The sequence below is a fragment of the Chamaea fasciata genome, unplaced genomic scaffold (assembly GCF_029207755.1).
Source record: "Chamaea fasciata isolate MVZ Bird 193981 ecotype frontalis unplaced genomic scaffold, bChaFas1.0.hap1 SCAF_10, whole genome shotgun sequence".
Lineage (NCBI taxonomy): Eukaryota > Metazoa > Chordata > Aves > Passeriformes > Sylviidae > Chamaea > Chamaea fasciata.
Genome location: NW_027094095.1, coordinates 2,317,745 through 2,335,813, shown reverse-complemented (window position 1 = coordinate 2,335,813; position 18,069 = coordinate 2,317,745). Strand labels below are relative to the sequence as shown.

The 18,069-nt window shown below is 42.5% G+C and overlaps 1 protein-coding gene across 2 annotated transcripts in view; it reads left to right on the top strand.

The window, feature by feature from the left end:
- The window catches only part of TEDC1 (tubulin epsilon and delta complex 1), a 66,029-nt gene that overhangs the window by 13,552 nt on the left and 34,408 nt on the right, over positions 1-18,069 (top strand). Inside the window, exons 4-5 of one of the 2 annotated variants that reach the window (XM_066192000.1) lie at positions 4,760-4,918; positions 10,165-10,263. In XM_066192000.1, the coding sequence (XP_066048097.1) occupies positions 4,760-4,918; positions 10,165-10,263 (258 nt within the window). The remainder of the gene's footprint in view (positions 1-4,759; positions 4,919-10,164; positions 10,264-18,069) is intronic. The other variant, XM_066192001.1, reaches the window with a different exon arrangement.

The window sequence follows — 18,069 nt, the reverse complement described above, 5'->3', positions numbered from 1 at the left end:
ATATTTTCTGTCTAGATCCAGAGTAAGTCCAGTGCAGGTGAGCAGTGGGCTGGGAGTGTGCATTGGAGGGTTCAGCTGGCAGTTGCTTTGTGTTGCTCTGCTCAAGGATTAGTGTCAGGGGGTTGACCTAGTGCATCTGTCCATGGGTTAAACGTCTTATCCATCTTCCAGCAGGCTTGTTTCTTCAGGAGTAGGTAGCATGAGCAGCAAGTTGTTTGCTGGTTGTCCAGATGTGGAGGCAGAGAGCTGGTGTTTGGAGGGATTTGGAAGATGCCAGGGAAAGCCACAGCTCAGTGGGGATGAGCTGGGGTCTGTCCTGGGCCGACAGGTGGCAGCTCACAGTCAGAAAAGACCATCTCTGGGGGAGGCAGCCCTGCCATCGCCTGTTTTGCAGCACTGCAGGCAGCACAGCCTTTTCTCTTCCATTGCCTGCACAGGGCACAGTGAATTTATTAAGGTAAGGATTTATAACCCTTAAATATTCCTGTATCAGTAGGAATAGTGTAGAAAGTCTAGACGAAGTTGCACAGCAGAGTGTTTCCTCTGCAGTCCTGCTAATGGCATATCACCACAAGAAATTTTGCATTAAATCAGTTTTTGGAGTTTGTGTCATTCAAAGGGTATGAACAGAGCAAGATCTACTCTGTACCAAGTCACTAAAATCCTCAAGTGGAGCAAGTAGTGAGTAGCTCCCTTCTCACGTCTGCAAACGCACTGGTGCCTCTGTTGTTCTTTGATAAAGTATTTGTATGATGAAGTACTTGTTTAATTTATCTCCATCTGCTGTTGGTACACCTCCTCTCTGATTTCTAATAACGTAGGATTGCTTTGTATTTCAAACCAAAAAGAACAGCTTCATTTCTGCTGTTGAAGTTGAAACTTCTTAATCTTTAATTTCTCTCTAAGCACATTGCATGCAAGTTTTTTCCTCTCAGATGTATGGAATGTGGCTGAAAATTGATATAGCACCATGTCTTTTTCACGCCCTCCTTTCTCCCACCCCTTATTCTTTTCCTCTGAGTACTTTCATATCTGATGGCTTTTTTCAGTTCCCTGTATTTCATGACTTCGACTTGTCTGCTCAGAACAATTCTGCCAGGAGGACTTTGGCAGTGTTGGGGTTTTCTTTAATGCACTTGCTGCATTGTCTAACCACAAGCCTATTCACACCTTTCGGGAATGATCTGACACCCTTCTTTTAAAATTTGACTTGAAATAGCTTGGGATGGAATGTTTGGGACAAAACTTGCGTCTTAAAGACTGAATTCTAGGCTGCCTTGCAAAAATTGTTAAATATATGCTTTTGGGACAATAAATCATGTTTAGGTCTGACTAAGCCAGAGCTGTATTTGTGAGCCTGGGGCAGGTTTTGTAGTTTGTGAGCTACCTTAGCTGGTATGGTGATGGGTGGTGTCTTGGAATGTGTGTTTTTTTTCTGGGGCTTAGCTGTTTATTTCTCCTGGATCTTTTACCATGGGAGAGCTGAAGTGTGGGAAGGGTGATAGTTCAGAAACTGGCTTGGAGAGAGCTTGTGTAAATATATGCTTGGCGCTTTGATCAGGCTTGTGCTTGCTTTTCTTAGTTTTGCCAATGAGTGGATACTGAAAAGTTTTAACAGTGGTACTTGGAGCTTTTAGAATAGAAAGCTTCTTTGGGGTGGGAAGCTTTGGAAGTTATGGTGGGAGTGGAAATGGGGAGTTTCATTCTATCTTCTGCTTAATTAATTGTCCTCAGTTATTCTCACCAGGGCTGCTCTGGCAGGTCCACATCACCCAGTTTGACCAGACCAGCTCAGGTATCACCAGTAATGGGGAAAAAACTCAACATGGTGATGAGGGCATTGATATTTGCTCATGTGACTTTTGTACCGCAAAGCTGTGGCACCAATTCCTGCAGCTGATCCAAGCACATCCCTTCTCTGAAATGAAATCAAAGAGAAGCATTAATTGCAGCAAACAGTTTGCAAGCAAAATGCTTCTCTGGGAAGTGGCTGTGGAATGATCTCTTCCAAAAGTGGTATGGAGCATTCCAAGTGTGGGAAGGCCGTTGAGGTCTCTGGGTGGTTGCCTTGGCTGCTCTCTTTATGAGCTGAACTAAAAAATATGCACTTCTGTGTCTCAGAGTGAATGTAGGTGTGTACCTGGATTGCTGCATAGATGAGATAAATTCACGGTGATACTCGAAGCAAAGCCTGTAGCTTGGGCTGGTGTTTTAGGGATTTTTCACCCACTGGGAGAGCAGTAAATAGTCTTAGATTGTAAAGATGGGACAGAAAATTGAGGTCACAGTATAATATGCGAGACCTTTTTTTTTTTCTACCTTGTTTACTTTATGCCGGGCTAAGTATTTCATAGCAAAAGTAATTTTTTGTGCTGTTTCTGAAATAAATAATGGAGAAATCCTGTTAAAAATGCATTGGCTGGCTTCCTTATTTTAATATTAATAAGGCAGGTTGCTACAATAAAATTAGCTCTGCATGGTGTTTGTCACTGTACTGCCAAAGCAATCGAGTCTAATGCCATTCCTTCCTGAAATGAATCCCCAGGAGAGCAGTATTTGTGCTGTTCTGAAACCTCTAACAGGGGAAGTTGGAGTAGAACTGTAAATTATGGACAGTGCAGATTTTAATCTGGGATTCCCAAGTTCGGCCTTGTGGCTTTCTAGCTGCTAATGTGAGGTGTTTTAATGTTCTTTACACATGGGTTTTCTCTGCTGCCATGACTGATATCCAGCTGCTTGGCTTCTCATGCTAATGGATAGCTTGGTAAATATATCTGTATGGTTTCCTGGTCCAGAAACCATCCTGTTTGAGGCAAAACAGGGTTTTGCCCCAAAAAGCTGTGGATGTACTTAGCTCAGACTGCAGTGTCCTAGGACACAGTGCCTTAGTTTAGGAGCCAGGAGACAAAGGAGCAGAAGAAAAAGAGGGACGTTAGAGTTGGCATGTTGGCTCAACTCTCCTCTCCCTCTCCCTCTCCCTCTCCCTCTCCCTCTCCCTCTCCCTCTCCCTCTCCCTCTCCCTCTCCCTCTCCCTCTCCCTCTCCCTCTCCCTCTCCCTCTCCCTCTCCCTCTCCCTCTCCCTCTCCCTCTCCCTCTCCCTCTCCCTCTCCCTCTCCCTCCCCACCTCTCCTCTTTTTTTAAGATGAATCTGTGCCTTTAAAAGGAGAAGCCCTCTACCAGCCCCGCACCTCCGTGATTTATAGCATGTGTTTATCTGAGCCACAGGGAAAAGGGAACAAACCTGTAATATTGATACAGTTTGGGGTGTGATCTGAGCAGCGTTTTTGCGCGGGTAAATAATAGGAACACTCGTTGTAACGGAGGCCCTGTCAGCTGGAGATATTTAGGTTAAAACAAGTGTTAGGGGGTTATTTGATCATGGTTGTAGACACACTTCTGTTGAAATCTGCGTTTAAGGCAAGATTAAATCTTCGTTTTACAGTTTGCATTGTTAGTTTAGGATCCAAATTGGAGCTATATTCAGGCTTTGCCTGCCAACTGGATGTTTTTAAGATTTTACTGAACGTGGAAATCTGTGAAGCAGGGAAGCACATATGTTTAAATACCATCAAGGTCTATGGGTCCGAATACCTGCCTAAGTTTTCTTGAAAACAGTCATGTTTCAAGTAGGCTTTTTAAATTTCCACCTAAAAGAGATATCTTGAGAGTCTAAGAACTGGGAGACACTTCCTTTCAGAATGGCGACCATCCATTCTGAATAACCAGGTCTTTGCAGTTCTGTGTTATTCCTACTTCTTATGACATGTTGTAGTAAAAATGTTTGGAATTATGGGTCTGTGTTTATTGGGTGTAATTCCTATAGACTGCATGAAGTGGAAAGCTTTACTTTAAGTGGTATTACTGGCATCAGAGGTAAAACTACCCATGTCTTCTTCGCCTTTTAATTTGCAGTCTGCAAGAGTCTTGGTTGAAAACACAGAGATCTGTTTGTACATGTGAATGATCTCTTTGTGCAAGGGGCTGGGGGAGGGGGAATTCCTCGTGTTCCTCATGAAAGAGATAAAAAGACAGAAATGTGCTGCAGAAATTTCATGCAGAAGATGAAGTTGTTGGCTGTTGTTAGTTTTTTATCTGCAGCAGAAGGAAAGTGGGACAAGATGAACGGATGGAAACTCTTTGCTTCTCTCTTCTTCCTTCCAAATTACCCTAGAAAAAGGCAAAACAAGCAAGACAGATGATACAACTGTAGCTGGGAGTGCCTCTGTGGAGTCCTGGCCTCTGCCAGCTGCATGATTCTTTTCTTTTCCTCAATCCTGCCAGATGGGAAATGCTGGATGGAGAAGAGAAAATAGCTGGGCAAGCACAGGCCCACGATTTTGTCCCTATGTAAGTTACTGATTTACAAAATAGGGTCTCAGGAAGATACTGCAGGAGCTAAATCTGGTTTTTTTTATGTTCTTTGACGTATTAGAATCTAGTCAAAATACAATTTTTCCCATCTGGTAAAGAGCATGCTTGCTGTCTCAGGAACACTGTGTCTTCCTGGGTATGGAAAATGAAAGATGGGAGGTGAGACAGCTCACCACATCACAGCTGAGAAGCTGATATTTATTCCACACTTCTCTACTTGTTTAGGCTGTTCCCAGTCCTGTACTCTGATTTCTCTCTACTGCTGGAATTGACTTCATTTGAGGGCGATTTTCTTCCTCTTTGGCCTATATATCTAGGATGTTCACTGCTGATTGACTTGAAAATGTTGAAGCTACTTAACTAGTCTGGTGTTCTTTCCTGCTTTCAGTGTGAAGATGAGCTGCCCAGCAGCCAGGAAGGTGCAGCTGCAGCAGGGCCTGAAGACAGAGTGGATGTTCGATACCTGCAGTGGTTAAACGGGAGGCTGAGGTTGCAGTGGTGCAGTTTGCACGCTCAGCACCAAGAGCAATGCAAACTTTTGCACAAGGTAAATCATCCTCCTAACTCACTGTGACATAGTTTATTATTTAAAAGCCTTGTCAGCTGGAGCGAAATGGACGAATTATTCTTGTTTGCTAGTTCTGCATTTTCTGTAGATAAGAACGAATTACTCTGAATATGAGCATCTCTGTCTTTGCCCAGTGTGGCAGAACCATGAGAAAATGTGGAATGCTCAGTGTTTGTAAGGTTGTCATTGTATAAAAGTCTCTTTTGCAGGTTGGCACATTAGTCACTTCTGCACCCACAGGCTGGTGCTGTTTTTCTCAGAAAATGCCTGGTAGAAACAAGACAGAGCATTCTGGCTCCCCAGACAAGAAGTAGTGAAGCAGAACTCCAAGTTCACTGGAAATGTGGATTCAAAATGTTAAGAATAAATATTGAACGTAACAGCAAAATAAAATGCAAAATCTCTTTCCAAAGTACCAGGGGACATCTCAACAGAACCCAAAATTTACCGGCTTTTAAATCAGGAATCACTAACGGTCTCTACACTGCTAAGGTTCCAGTTCTCTTCCCATTCATGAGTGTTTAGATGCCTGTCTAATCACAGACATCTGGGAGCGTTAGGTCTGTTTAGGATGGAACCAGCCTTCAGTCCCAAAGTAGACAGTGATGGTGACTTCAGAAACAAATCTAAAAATACAGTTCTTAAGACAGTCCTAAAAGTTAAGAAGTATTGCTTTCCCTTTCTCCATTTATATCTCTTTAGATAACTTAAATGGAGCCAGTTATTACTGTACTCAAAACCTTCACAGAAAACCTTATTTTTGAGACTGAAAATGATTTGGGGAAATTTCTTCCCAAAGTACACATCAAGAAGTTGTCAGAATCATCTTCACATTTGAATGAAGATGCCTTCCTGGTTTTAATCCTGTGTCTGACAGAGCAGTGCTAAAAACTATAATGAGGTTACATTTTGTTCTTTCCATGAACTGATTGCTAGGGCAGATGTCTGATTGACAGCCCTAGGGAAGAGGGATCAGGTACTGTGTGTGCAGCATCTAAAATAAACCTTTTCCTTCTCACTGACCACTGCTGATATGCTTCCCTGATCTGGGAGCAAAGGTGGCAATTCCCTCTAAGTGCCCGTGCAGTCCTTGACTTTTTGCACTGTGATCACAGACCGTGATGGGTTTGGGAAGGGTGAATCTCAAATGAAATGATTGGCATCTTCTGCCCCTGATAAACTGCCTCTATTTAAGGTATGCTGGTTTTTCTAGTAGGTGAGGCAAATGCCTCCATAACTCATCATCAGTGCTCTGGTTTATGTGAGACTTGACAGTAACAAATCATTAGGCAGCTCCAGTGCCTCAGCTTGCGGTTAATGAGGCCGAGGAAGAATTAGAAGCAGGTCAAACCTGGGAGCTTGAGTACAAACAGGGATATTCTCAACAGTCCAGATGAGGCACCGAGGTAATGAAGAGATGTGCTGATGGGGCAAACATGCTAAATTTGTTGACGGGGGAGATGAGAGATGATGACCCTCCTGTGGAAGTTGTACTTTGAAATAAATTTGGACTTATTCTTACCCCTTTATGGCTATCTAAGGCAAAATGTGTGCTAAAGTTAGGGCAGTCAGGCAACTACAAGAGACAGGTTAAGTTATGCTGCCGGTCCCTGGACCACGATTTCCAGAATCTGGAGGAGTAAGCAGGAGGGAGAGTTGTGTCTCAGTTCATCCAGTTTCCCAGAGCTGTCGTTGCTGCCTTCTCCAGCAGTCATTGCTGGGCTAGACTGAAGGCAGCAGTGATGCTGGTGATGATTGTCACTGTCAGGGCTGCCACCATGGGGGTGTACAAGGGAGGATGGAACTGAGCCCAACTCCTCCACATGTGAACCCACACTGATACTATGTGTGCAGCTGTGGGAGTTCTGTTGAGAGCTGTAATAAAGTGCAGTGCTCTGATTTATATTTTAGTCTGAATTAAAAGCAGGGGTATAGAAAGGTAAATGTGACTTTGGAAGGGCTTCATTACAGTGCCACATTAATGTTAGCATTTACGGTAACACAAAATATAACAGACTTACACAGTTTAACAGCTGTATAAACAATAATTGATATTTCCTGACTCCTTCTAGAGAAATTGCTTTTACTACTGCATTAATTTCAAAACTTTTAAACTATTCTATGTGTTAGAAGGCTGAACTGACCCAGTATGACCTCTGTATGAGCTGCTGCTTTCCTCTAATAAACCACAAACACAGTATGCAAAAGGCTAATGAGTGTTATGTTTTTTAATTATGCTGACAGATTTACAGAGGGCTTTCTCTACAAAATGATAATTACGGCTTTTACTCGCTCTGTTTGATAACGTACCAGGTTATGTGTCTCAGCTGTGGAACAATCTTATTTACTGCTGATCAGGAGCTATAATTTTTGTCAACTAGTGGCGACACTTCTGCCGATTTCATCCTGTGACTCACACAAGCTCTAAAATGCCATTTTCTCTATTTGGGCCTTTCTGAGAAGAACACAGCACAGTTGGAAAATACATTCTTACTCAGAAGATGACTGCTCTTCCCTCCACTCTGTGTTTTTAGTACGAATATTGCTGTGTCCTCTATCTGCTCCGTCCTGTCTGCAGTCACCCGAGGTTGATGGGATGAATTTCTGCAGTCCCCAAGAGAGGGAAGCTTCCCCGTGGCTACATTGGTCCTGTGCTGGGAATTGCTTGTTAGGTGGCCTTGCCTGGCTCTTCCTCTTGGCTGGCTGCTCTGATGAGCTTCTTTTCAGTGACTTCAGCTCCCAGAAGGCATGTTGAAGCCTACAGAAGCACACATGTCCTGCTGTAGGAGGAAGACTTCCTGAGGGAAATCTTAACCCGTTTCTGAGGAATTTTGGCGCCTGAGGCTGTGAGCTGTTGAATAACATTTTAATGGCTTCTCAACATGGACAGGTTGGCTCGCTTTGAAAGTATGATGTAGTAATACCATTCTAATTCCCTCGAAATTCTCAGTGGTATATATTTACCTGGTATGCCTTCAAATACATGGGAATGTGGAGAATAAATTACTTCTTGCAAAACTGATGGACTTCCTGGGCGCGTTTTCAGCTATCTTCCATCCTGAAGTAGTGGAGGGTTAGATCGGGTTCAGAGATTAATTCTTTTTTTAAGCAGGTGGAAATCTGATTATGGGCTGTGCATGTGGATTAGTAAGAATAAAATGATATTAAATGGAATTCTTGGTGACAGAAGAAGAGTTTAACATCATTGGAATTATCAGATCATGGTAAAGCAACAGTAATGGTTTTAATATGCTTGGAAATTAAGTTGTGTTGTCGGTAAGAATGCAGAGCTGCACTGGGAATTACCACCTACGAATGGAGTGGTTTCTTGTGCCCCCTCTAAGATCAACAATATAAAATAAGATGTAGCAGTGTGTAATAGTGCAGTGAATTGGATGGCTTGTATCTATGTATCTGAGGTAGTAAGAGTAAAGGGACAAGGACAAAGTCTTGATCCCTGAATAATAGAGGGCAGGGACTGGTGCAGGGTAATTACCTCATTGTCAGTAATTTATGAGTGAGCTAAACTGCAATTGTTACATGCATCTGTATCTTGACATGAAAAATCTACCATGTTACTCTGAGAATTGCTACCTTGTTTTTTTGTTTCTGGTTTTTTTTTTTTTCTATTTGGTTTGAAAATCTTTGCTTTTTTCCCTAAGGTGAACTTGCCATTACATCGCAGAAGCACATTCTTTAATGCAGTAGAATTTTTTCCTCTCATGCAAATGTGTGTGAACCATGGGCATGCCCCCTTTTCATCTTCTCTAGGTGAATTAGGCACCCTGCAGGGAGAGCAGCTCGTCTGGGCTCAAGGGCATTTAGGATTTGGTGCTGGAAACTCCCCTGAAGTGGTGCTGGGTGTGCCTGTGCTGTGCTGTGCCTGTGCTCTTTTGCAAGGGTTAGGTTCAATCAGACCTGCCTCCACCTCGGGGTATTCCAGTGCCAAGGAGCAGCAGCTGTGCATGTTCTGCCTCTCACCCTCTCACCTGCTACTCCTGCTTTGGTGCTCCTTCCCTCTTTAAGCCTTGTTTATCTTCTCTTAGTTATCAGTAAGAGATGGCAAAACCACAAATACTGGATTGTTTCAGTATCCATCTGTTCTGGTCTCAGGGGAACACCTTATTCCTCTGTTGTTGCAGCTTTACTGTATTTTGTTTTGGGCTTTACCCAGGGATGCTGCTGCCACCTACCTTGGGACGGGGGCTGAACTTCACTGCTGATGCTGGGGCCCAAAGGTTTGGCAGCCGGAGTTACGCAAGAATGCAGCAGGGAGAGGAGTGGCAAGAACATTGTGTGGGGAGGTGCTCTTTTATTTTTAAACTCGCATAGCTCTGCACATGTGACAGATGGTTGTCACCAGCAGTGAGTTTTGGGAAAGGAACGCTAAAATATTCTGAAGTTTCATGGAAGGGCTGATAATTACCCACTGCCTGTCAACTTTAAAATAGTTGTCAATACCCAAGTGTGTGATAAAGTTCGTATTAGAATAAAGGAAGAAAAGCAGGAAACATTCTCTGTCTTCTGGCAGAAATATTAATGAAATATGAGTGATTGTCTGACAAATGTGCACTGCTATCTTGTTTGGCAGCTGCAGTTATTGCAGTAACAAGGGGATCAGCTCTGAATAGAAGGAATTGCTTTTTATTGTTCCCTTGACTAACTTGGGAAGCTTCTTCATTGAGTAATTAATGATACTATCACCAGTGCAGCTGGGACAAGGTCTTGGTAAGCAAAAGCCAATAGTATAGAGCAGCAAAAGAGAACCTTACTGTAACTAGGTAGCATTTTCTGCTTAAAAGAATGAAATAAATATTCTGAGAGTATACTTCAGCTCAGTTAAGACTGCTGCTATCTGGGTTACTGGTTTCTTCTTTCATGCCATGCACCAGACCATGAGTACTGTAAGGAAAAAGACGTCAAGACAGGATGAGGAGAGAAACATTCAGTTTTACTGTGGCAGCAGTGGTTGCAATTCCTGCATGTGGTTGTGGCAACGCTGCCAGATGGACCATTTTGTGAGGTGTTTGTGGTGCATGTTCATCCTTTCCATTCTGGCTGTCGTATTGGTGGTGGTGCTGACGCTGGTACGTGTCCACTGGGAAAGGGTTTGTAAGCACTGGTCACATCAGCCTGCCAACCCACCCAGCTGTTGGGTGGTAGTTAATGGTGTTAATGATGTGCTCCTTGCTCTGACAAATATTTTTTAAATTGATCTCTTCCAGATCCATTTATTCACGAGAGGCTCCCACATGGACCAGAACCTCGGTCATTTTTCTGTCACAGAAACAGACCTCATTAGACAACCAGGGAACTACAAGCAGGTAATGCTTCTCCTGTAATTCTTGGATGCTCAGTATGCTTTACACAAACATTGTGAAAACTGCATTCCTTATAACGTTTAACTTTGTTTCCCGCAGAAATAAGGGCTTATATATTAAATTTTCAGTTTCTTCACTTATTTGTGTTCACCAAATTGTGTTCATAAATCTGGTTTGATAGAACATAAGCCCAAAGGTATCAGGGTAAGTTTTATAAAACTGATAGAAAAGGAGCGGGAAGAGACCTGACTGTAAGTGCCATTGGAGAAAAGGCTTGTAGAATAGAACACTCTAGGTAAGTTGGCTGACTTGCTGTTGTATCCTGCTAGTAACCACGCCTGGGCCAGGCAGGCACAGTGTCTGCCTGTGGCCCTGCCTGAGCCAGACAGAACCTCTTAGGGCAACATCATTTTTCCCAGTGTACTGTTTTACCCTGAAGGATGAATTCCTACTGCTCTCAGTTACTCAATTATCATAGGTATTTCAGTTCATTAGTAAACTACTACTACTGAAGTAGTTTAATTCACATCTTTTAATGCCGTATAATACATTTGTTTTGCAAATTCACTTTCTAAAAGTTCATTCAGCATGAAACTGAAACGAGATGGAAATTTCAAGCTCATCCCTAACAAAATCAATATTTGGCAAATTTCGACAGTCTGTCCAGACCTGTTTGCTCAAAGAAGATATTCTTTCTGCTGTTTGCTTAAGAATGAAAGTGGGCATTGTAAATATTCCGCTCAAAGAAATTCAGGAAAGTAGATTTGAAGGTGAGAGGATACTTTTATGTTCAAAGCCCCTAAAGTAAAGTGCACGTTAATCTTTCATTGCTGAGCATTTCTTGGATGGGCAGTTCATATCCATCCTCTTGGTAAGATTCATCTATTTAGAACATTTTCCTGGAAAACTATTGTTTTTCTGGAGCAAGTGGCCTTAAGTCAGCTTGAGATTTCTTTTTCACTTGTGCATCGCAGTGCCCCACCTGTGGTTGGCTCAGCAGCTCAGAACACACAGCAGCACCTTGCTTTGAAGTCTGTAGTCTTCTAGATCTTAGCAAATGCCTGTGAAGGTCTGGCAGGCTGGTATTAGAATCTTCCAGGCTGTGCAGAGGGTCTTTGCAACGACCTTTTTTCCCAAAGCCTTACCCTGAGTATGTCACTGATCTGTTGCAATAAAGCTTAATGATATTCTTGGTATTTGGTTTTGACTGCTTTGGTAATGAATCATTCCAGGAGGTTTTTTTTTTCTTGCGTTCTGCTCCCTTTCCTGGATGCTTGCTCCTGATGTTCTCTTCAGGGGAGGCTCAGGATAAAATGGAAGGACGTTTTCTGTATTGTGAGCGTTGTGGGTAGATAGAGTGCTGTAGTCAAAGTTCAGTGGGCAGCTGTTGTTTAGTTAAAATCAACTAAAATCTTCATTCCACCTTTCCCAGGCTTAAACAGCAAACAGATGCAACAAAACCAGGGTGATGACTGAGAGGCAGGGTGACAGAAGATGTTTTCTTTAAATAAACTACAAGTGGCCACAGTCTGTCTCCAGTTTCTGGGCTCTGACAGGTGCAATCCCAAAGAGGCTTCAGTGCATGTGTGTTGGAAATTCCTTTCTAATGCCGCTTACTGCTTGGACTGATCCAAAATTGGAATTATTTGTCAGTATAATCAGCTGTGAAACTGATTATAATTGGAATTATTTGTCAGTATAATCAGCTGTGAAACTTCTTAGCCTCTTAAAGCTCTCAAACCTATTCAAGAAAGGAGTTCTAAGCTGTTCTCTTGTGCCTGATTCTAAAATTAACAGGAGAAATTGCAGGAAGTCATCACAACACTTGAGAATAGATGCTTTTGAGAGCCTTATAATTGTTATGGTCACCATTTGAACATTCTTTGTAGATTTTGTCTCCCCTTATCCCCATTTCCCAAAAGCAGCTTGTGAAAGTCATATGCTCGGTACGTATGAGCAACAAGGTGGTATGGTCTTGAGAAGGCATTGTTGTTTTCAGTGTCACTTTTCCAGATGGCTCTAATACTCAATAAGCAAAGTGATGCTGCTTTGTAAAATGTAATAAAAAGCCTCTAATTTTCAAATATCTTGCTAAGATTAAGTAAATTGTGAGTATTTGAATGACTTGGTTTTCAAATATTGGTGCAGATGGCAGCACTCTGCCAAATGTTTTCTCCAAAAACTGTGAATTTTTTTTTTTTCTTTTCAAGTAAATGAGACATTTCTCTTAATGTTACCTCAAGTAGGAACCTGCTGCATTGATCAATAAAAAAGAGCAAGCATGTCAATATGCTTTACTGTAATGCATCCCTCTTGGTGGTGGGTGTTACAAATTCCTTCTCATCTTGGGCATTCTTCAAAGCCAAGCAATGCAAAGTGGATTGAAGCATCAGAAATTTGCTATCACAGACGGGACTTGGGCTCTTCTTTTTTAAGCCTCGAGTTCATTTTCATCAAAAATACCCTGCGAGAAAAGTTGCTCTGTTTGCATCAAAACAAGAGATGTTTAGTCTGACAGGAAAAGTGTGATAGGATACAGATAGCTGTGAAGGCAAGCTTCACTTTATGAAATGTAAAAGTCATGCTGCTCCTTTTCTACAGAAGATGCATATTAACTTATTTAAAATGTTCTTTTCTTGAATTTTTGACTGTAAAACACTTTCAGTGCTTTTATGTCCAGGGATTTTACTGGACATTATTATTCTTCTATCATCATAAATGTCTTTGTCAGATTCATAGGGCTGGAAGTTTTCCAAACCTAATGGTTTTAATTACGTTTTTCTCAAGTGAGGCATGATCAAACCTCCAGCTTTTCCTGTGGTTTGGCTGTGGTTATATATATGTGCGTGGCTGTGAGCTGCAGGCCACTGCTGTCTTTGGTTCCTGGGCTGCCTGGAGCTCTCAGTGGAGGGGAGGTGGTGTTATTTCAGCTGGAGTGCAGTTTCCAGTGGAAGCACTGAAGTGCCTCGATCAGTGGGGATGGTTCTTGAGCTGTTTGCTAAAGCACACAAATTGGGGAGCTTGGGGAGAGGGGGTCGTTGCATCTTTTCCTTAAAATCTCTTGCACTTAACACTTAGTGTCCTAGAATATAGTCCAGAGGCCTTGAGTTTCTTGTGTACTGATGCATTTTCCAAGCTGATGGATACTGTTTGTTTTTTAAAGCAGCTGGGGTAAGATGGGGGGGTTGCTGCTGTTTGCCAGCCAGAAATATCTCCAGGGCAGGACTGGAGTTCTGGTCTCTGGCACTGCAGCTACTGCAGCTGGGAAGCACACCTGGGAGAGCATTCGGGTGGTGTGGCTCAGGCTAAACCACATCTGCCCCAAACTTTCCAGGGCAGTAATCCTTTCCGTGGATGTGGCCTCATTCCTCTTTCTTGTCTATCAAGTCCATTTCTCTTCAATTCTGCACAGCAGTGTTGCCAGTTCTGAAGTTTACCCTGGGCTCAAAAAAGTGTATGTTGCACTTGAGTCATTAAATTAACTTCCTCACCCAATTGTTACTGTATAGAGATCAGTGAACTTTAAGTGGAAGCACCTTAGTCCTTCAGTTTCTTCTGTCTCTTCAGATACTGTTTTGTATGTGGAATTCAATCTTAGGAGAGATTAAAAGTTGAAACTCAGGTCATTGGTGCAATGTTGGCAGTGCTGGAGTGAGCACTGAAATTGTAATGAGTAAAGATGACACCTTTAAATGCCAGTAAATCAATTTACTGAGTGTGACAGCAAATAAAAAATGCAGCTGTCTGCCAGATGGACATGCAGTGAAATTTATAGAACTTGGATGTGAATAGCTAATAATTTTGTTTCAGAATTTTATGAAGAATGTTTATGTTTGTTGATCATTAACATGTTTTAAAGGTGATTTATTTGGCTTAAGGAACTAAGGTTCTTGGTAGCAAGTAAATGGGAGCAAACAAATCGTCTGTCTGACTTTGCATACATAATTTTGGTCAATTCCATGCCCGTGAAAGATTCAAGTGAGCTTTAGCTCTCCAAGCAGCAGGGTTTGGGTGGGATGGGACAGGATGGTACAGGCATAGCACTGATCTGCTTTCTGGACTGTTGATTTGTCAGGAAAGGACACCAGTGTGAAGTATCTGTATTGCTTCCTTTGCTCAGGTGGGATCCATAATTTCTTATTGGGTCATTTGAGGAGTAACTTATCAAGATGTAAGGTGGGTTGATAGTAAACCCTAAATCTTGTGGCAGTTTCCATTTAAAACATCTGTCCCAGATGGCTGTTACAGATGGGTGACACCACAGGTTTATTCTCTGAGTAATAGCCCGTGGTTTGAATTCGTGCAAAGCAATAAAGAGCTTCAGTTCTTTCCTGAGCAAGTGCATTCAGAGTGGAAGCATTAGGAGCTGATAGTCTTGGAATTCTCGGAAATGTTGAATGTGCATTTAACAGTTGCTTTTTCATGAAAGTTGAGCCTTCAGCTGGCATCATGGGCTCATGCACTTGCATGAAGTGCCCTGTGTCTGCTGAACATTTTATCTTCAAGAGAAAACTTTTATCTTAAAGAGAAACCAGTGATTTCAGTGCATCCATGGGACAGCACCACCTCCTGGAGCGTGTGTGGGGGCAGAGCTGCAAAAGCAAGGTCTGTCAGCTAACACGAGTTATTTGTCTGGCTGCTGAATAATTACTGTGCTATTGCATTATCCCCAGAAATGGATCCCAGGTTGTTCACCCTCTTGGATAAAAATGGAATGACTACAGCAGGACAGTTCCAGCTGCTGTGTCCCAGGCTATATTTGGTGTCCTTATGTTGGCTGTTTGGGACTTCCTGGAATGTTCCTGGTGGTGACAGGCACTACAGGCAGGCACCAAATGAAAATAAACAGTTAAACCCCTCTGATAAGCTTGACACCGTGTCACGTTATTGATTTGACACAGACCTGTGCCAGTATTTCTGTAATCAGCCCTATTGTGGTCCTGTATGGTGAGGTGAAGGATATGTAACCTTATTTGAATTTCAAAGAGCCTGTTAGGGAGCCATATGATATTTCATAATGTCCTTCCATCTGTTGTACAAGAAGCAGTTCAAGCAACACATTTCTCAGATACCAATGGAAAAAAATTACTTTCATACTATAGACTGTGATGTTGCTGCGTAGAAGATTTTAGTCAGGAAACAAAAGCTTGTACTACATGTAAATTCCAGAAAAATGATTTGGTGTTTAGTGAAAAAATGACCTTGAGCTTCAAGGACAAACTGCCTTCATTGGTATAAATTGTCATAGATTCATGATCTTCTGTGGTGCTCTGGCGACTAATTCTGTTTGGTCTGGCCCTCAGCTGTTTATTGTTTCATTGCCTCGGTAAAAGCCATAGTTCTGTCATTTCTGTCATGGAATGGGATCAGTATTTTGTGTTACAGTTCCTGTTCTAATTAAGGCAGCTTTGCCTATTTGTCATCGCATTTTACTTTCCTGGAAGAAAAAAACCAAACAAACTTGAAATTTCTCAGATGGCTCCTGCATAAAAACCACTATAGCATAAGAGTAGCTGTACTGGGGCTTGTGAGTGTTTGTGAAAACGTGGGGTTTTCCTGTTTTGGTTTTCTCTTTGTCCCTGTTCTGTCCAAAACCCCTCCTTGGCCAGTCCTGCTCTCACAGAAATCTTCATGGAGTTTCATTTTTCTAGGAGTTGTGCCAGGGTCTGTCTGAGCTTTTCGTAGACAGAACCAGTTTTCGAGGTGGGCAGAGACTGTGTTGCTGCAAATGAGATTGTAAAGGTGGAGAACAATTTTCCCCAAAGGAGCACAAAGATCTGCCACAGTTCTGGGAGCAGTAGCTCCGAAGAGACAGCTAAGCCCTGGAGAATCTAAACACAATGAGATTTTAGACTTACTCTACACATTGCTGAAATTAACTTAGTTTGAATCAGTAGTGACTTCTGACCCTTTGACCAGATCTGCTTCCAGGGCTTCGGATGGACCCGAACCCTTGGATTTTGGCATTGTTAAATTTTCAGAACAACGACTAAACTGCCAGGTTCTGTAGCAAGAACATTTGTTTTTTTTTAATTTTCTTTTACAGCTTTTTAAAGCAACAGGTTTTGCTGTAGTCCAGTGCATCAAAGTTTTTACTGGTTTTTAAGCAAGTTTGTTTTTCCTTGATGATTGGTGATGGCTGCATGTTAAGTAAGTTCTTCAATGATTAAATGAGATTAAGTTTTAGAGCTGCTGACCTTTAATAAATTTCAAGGTTCACCAAAGAATTGTATGTTAGGCCCATGGACACACGTGTTTTGAAAAGGTCAATTATGACAAGTTTTGGAATTTGCATAATTATGCTCTCCACAGCACTTGGAATAAAAATAGCAAATACTTTGTCCTTTTGAAGTATTTTCCTCTCTTCCTGTCTTTAACTTGCTTTTCCTAGATCATTCCAAGATTATTCATTGAGGAGCACAGGGAATGGGGACTGTGTTGGGACCTGAAGCAGGACTCTGGAAGGGACAGGATGGATAGTGAAGAACCTTTTTGCTCTGGCTCTTGTCCAGTGAAGTCAGGAGCTGGGAGAGAGGCGCATGGACAAGAAGTCTGAATGAAGGCATTGTGGAGGCAAGGTAGTTCTGATGTGAAAGAATTCAGATTAAAGGGGTGAAAAGAAACGGACTGAGGCATAAGGGGCTGAATATAAACAGGAAGACCAAGGTTGGAGAGGAAAATTAGGACAGGGAGCTGTGAGTGGGGAAGATCTGTCTAAAGACTTGGGGCCTTGAGGGAGTCTGAGAAGTCACCCACCCTCTTGCAGGAAATGTCATCCCGCTCCAGTGATGATCGGAGTGGACAACCTCCTGATGCTGCAGGAGGAGTTTTCAAAAGTATCTTTCTAAGAGCATCAAAGTTCCCAGTAATCTGAAGGGGAGCACAATTTTGGAGTGTAAGGTACGTTTCTTAGGAGCCATGGTGTCATTCAGAGGGCAGGACGCCTTGCTCGTGGGTCACAGCTGTGCTGAAGAAAGTGGTTGAGGAAGGTGGAGAAGGGTGGGAGAACCACTGGGAGAGGAAGGAAGCCTTAGCAGCTGGGGCAGTTGTCCTTTGTCCTGGAGACTTCGGTGAGCCTTCTGAGTTAGCCTCAGTAAATTGCTTAAACTAAACTTTCCGTGATGGGCTGTGCACAGGGTTGCAAGTTGTTGAGCTGTGCTGGGTAGATGTATCCATGAAGTGCTTTATAGTAACTTCTAAATTCCCTGAAAATCATGTCTTGGAAGTCTCAGTTAAGGCACCCCAAAGCAATGGAAGCATTTTACTTACATCTCCTTGTTTCCATTTCCCGTTTGTGGCATGGCAGCAATGCTATTATCTTGTCTCACACGGGTCATTAGGGAAGATAACTTGTTTATCTTCAAGATAAAAATTCTGCCTTTAGAATGGGATTTGAATGATGTGTGACAAATAGGGCTATGGCTTCCCTCTGAAGAGCAAACAGAATAATAGGCCATTTGAAAAGAGAAGGAATAGCATGTGGAGTGAGCGCCAGCCGATCTGTGCCCTTGGTGAGACAGATTATGAAGGGAAACATGTTGGTTGCATAATTCTAGACCCTTATAGGAGGGTCAAATTAGTGTTGTTCAGGCAGCTTGAATTCTGGCACTTTTTAACTTTGAATGCTACAGTTCCAACTTTAGCATCTATCCTGCTGGGTTGTGCATTAGAGGTGTAAAACACGCTTGCTGCCATGTGCTCTGAACAGCACCGCCAGCAAAGGCAATGCTGTTTTCCCCCGTTAAATGACTTAATGTTTTGTGTTGCTCTTCCAACCACAGTTACTTTAGACATTTTACATGCATGGTA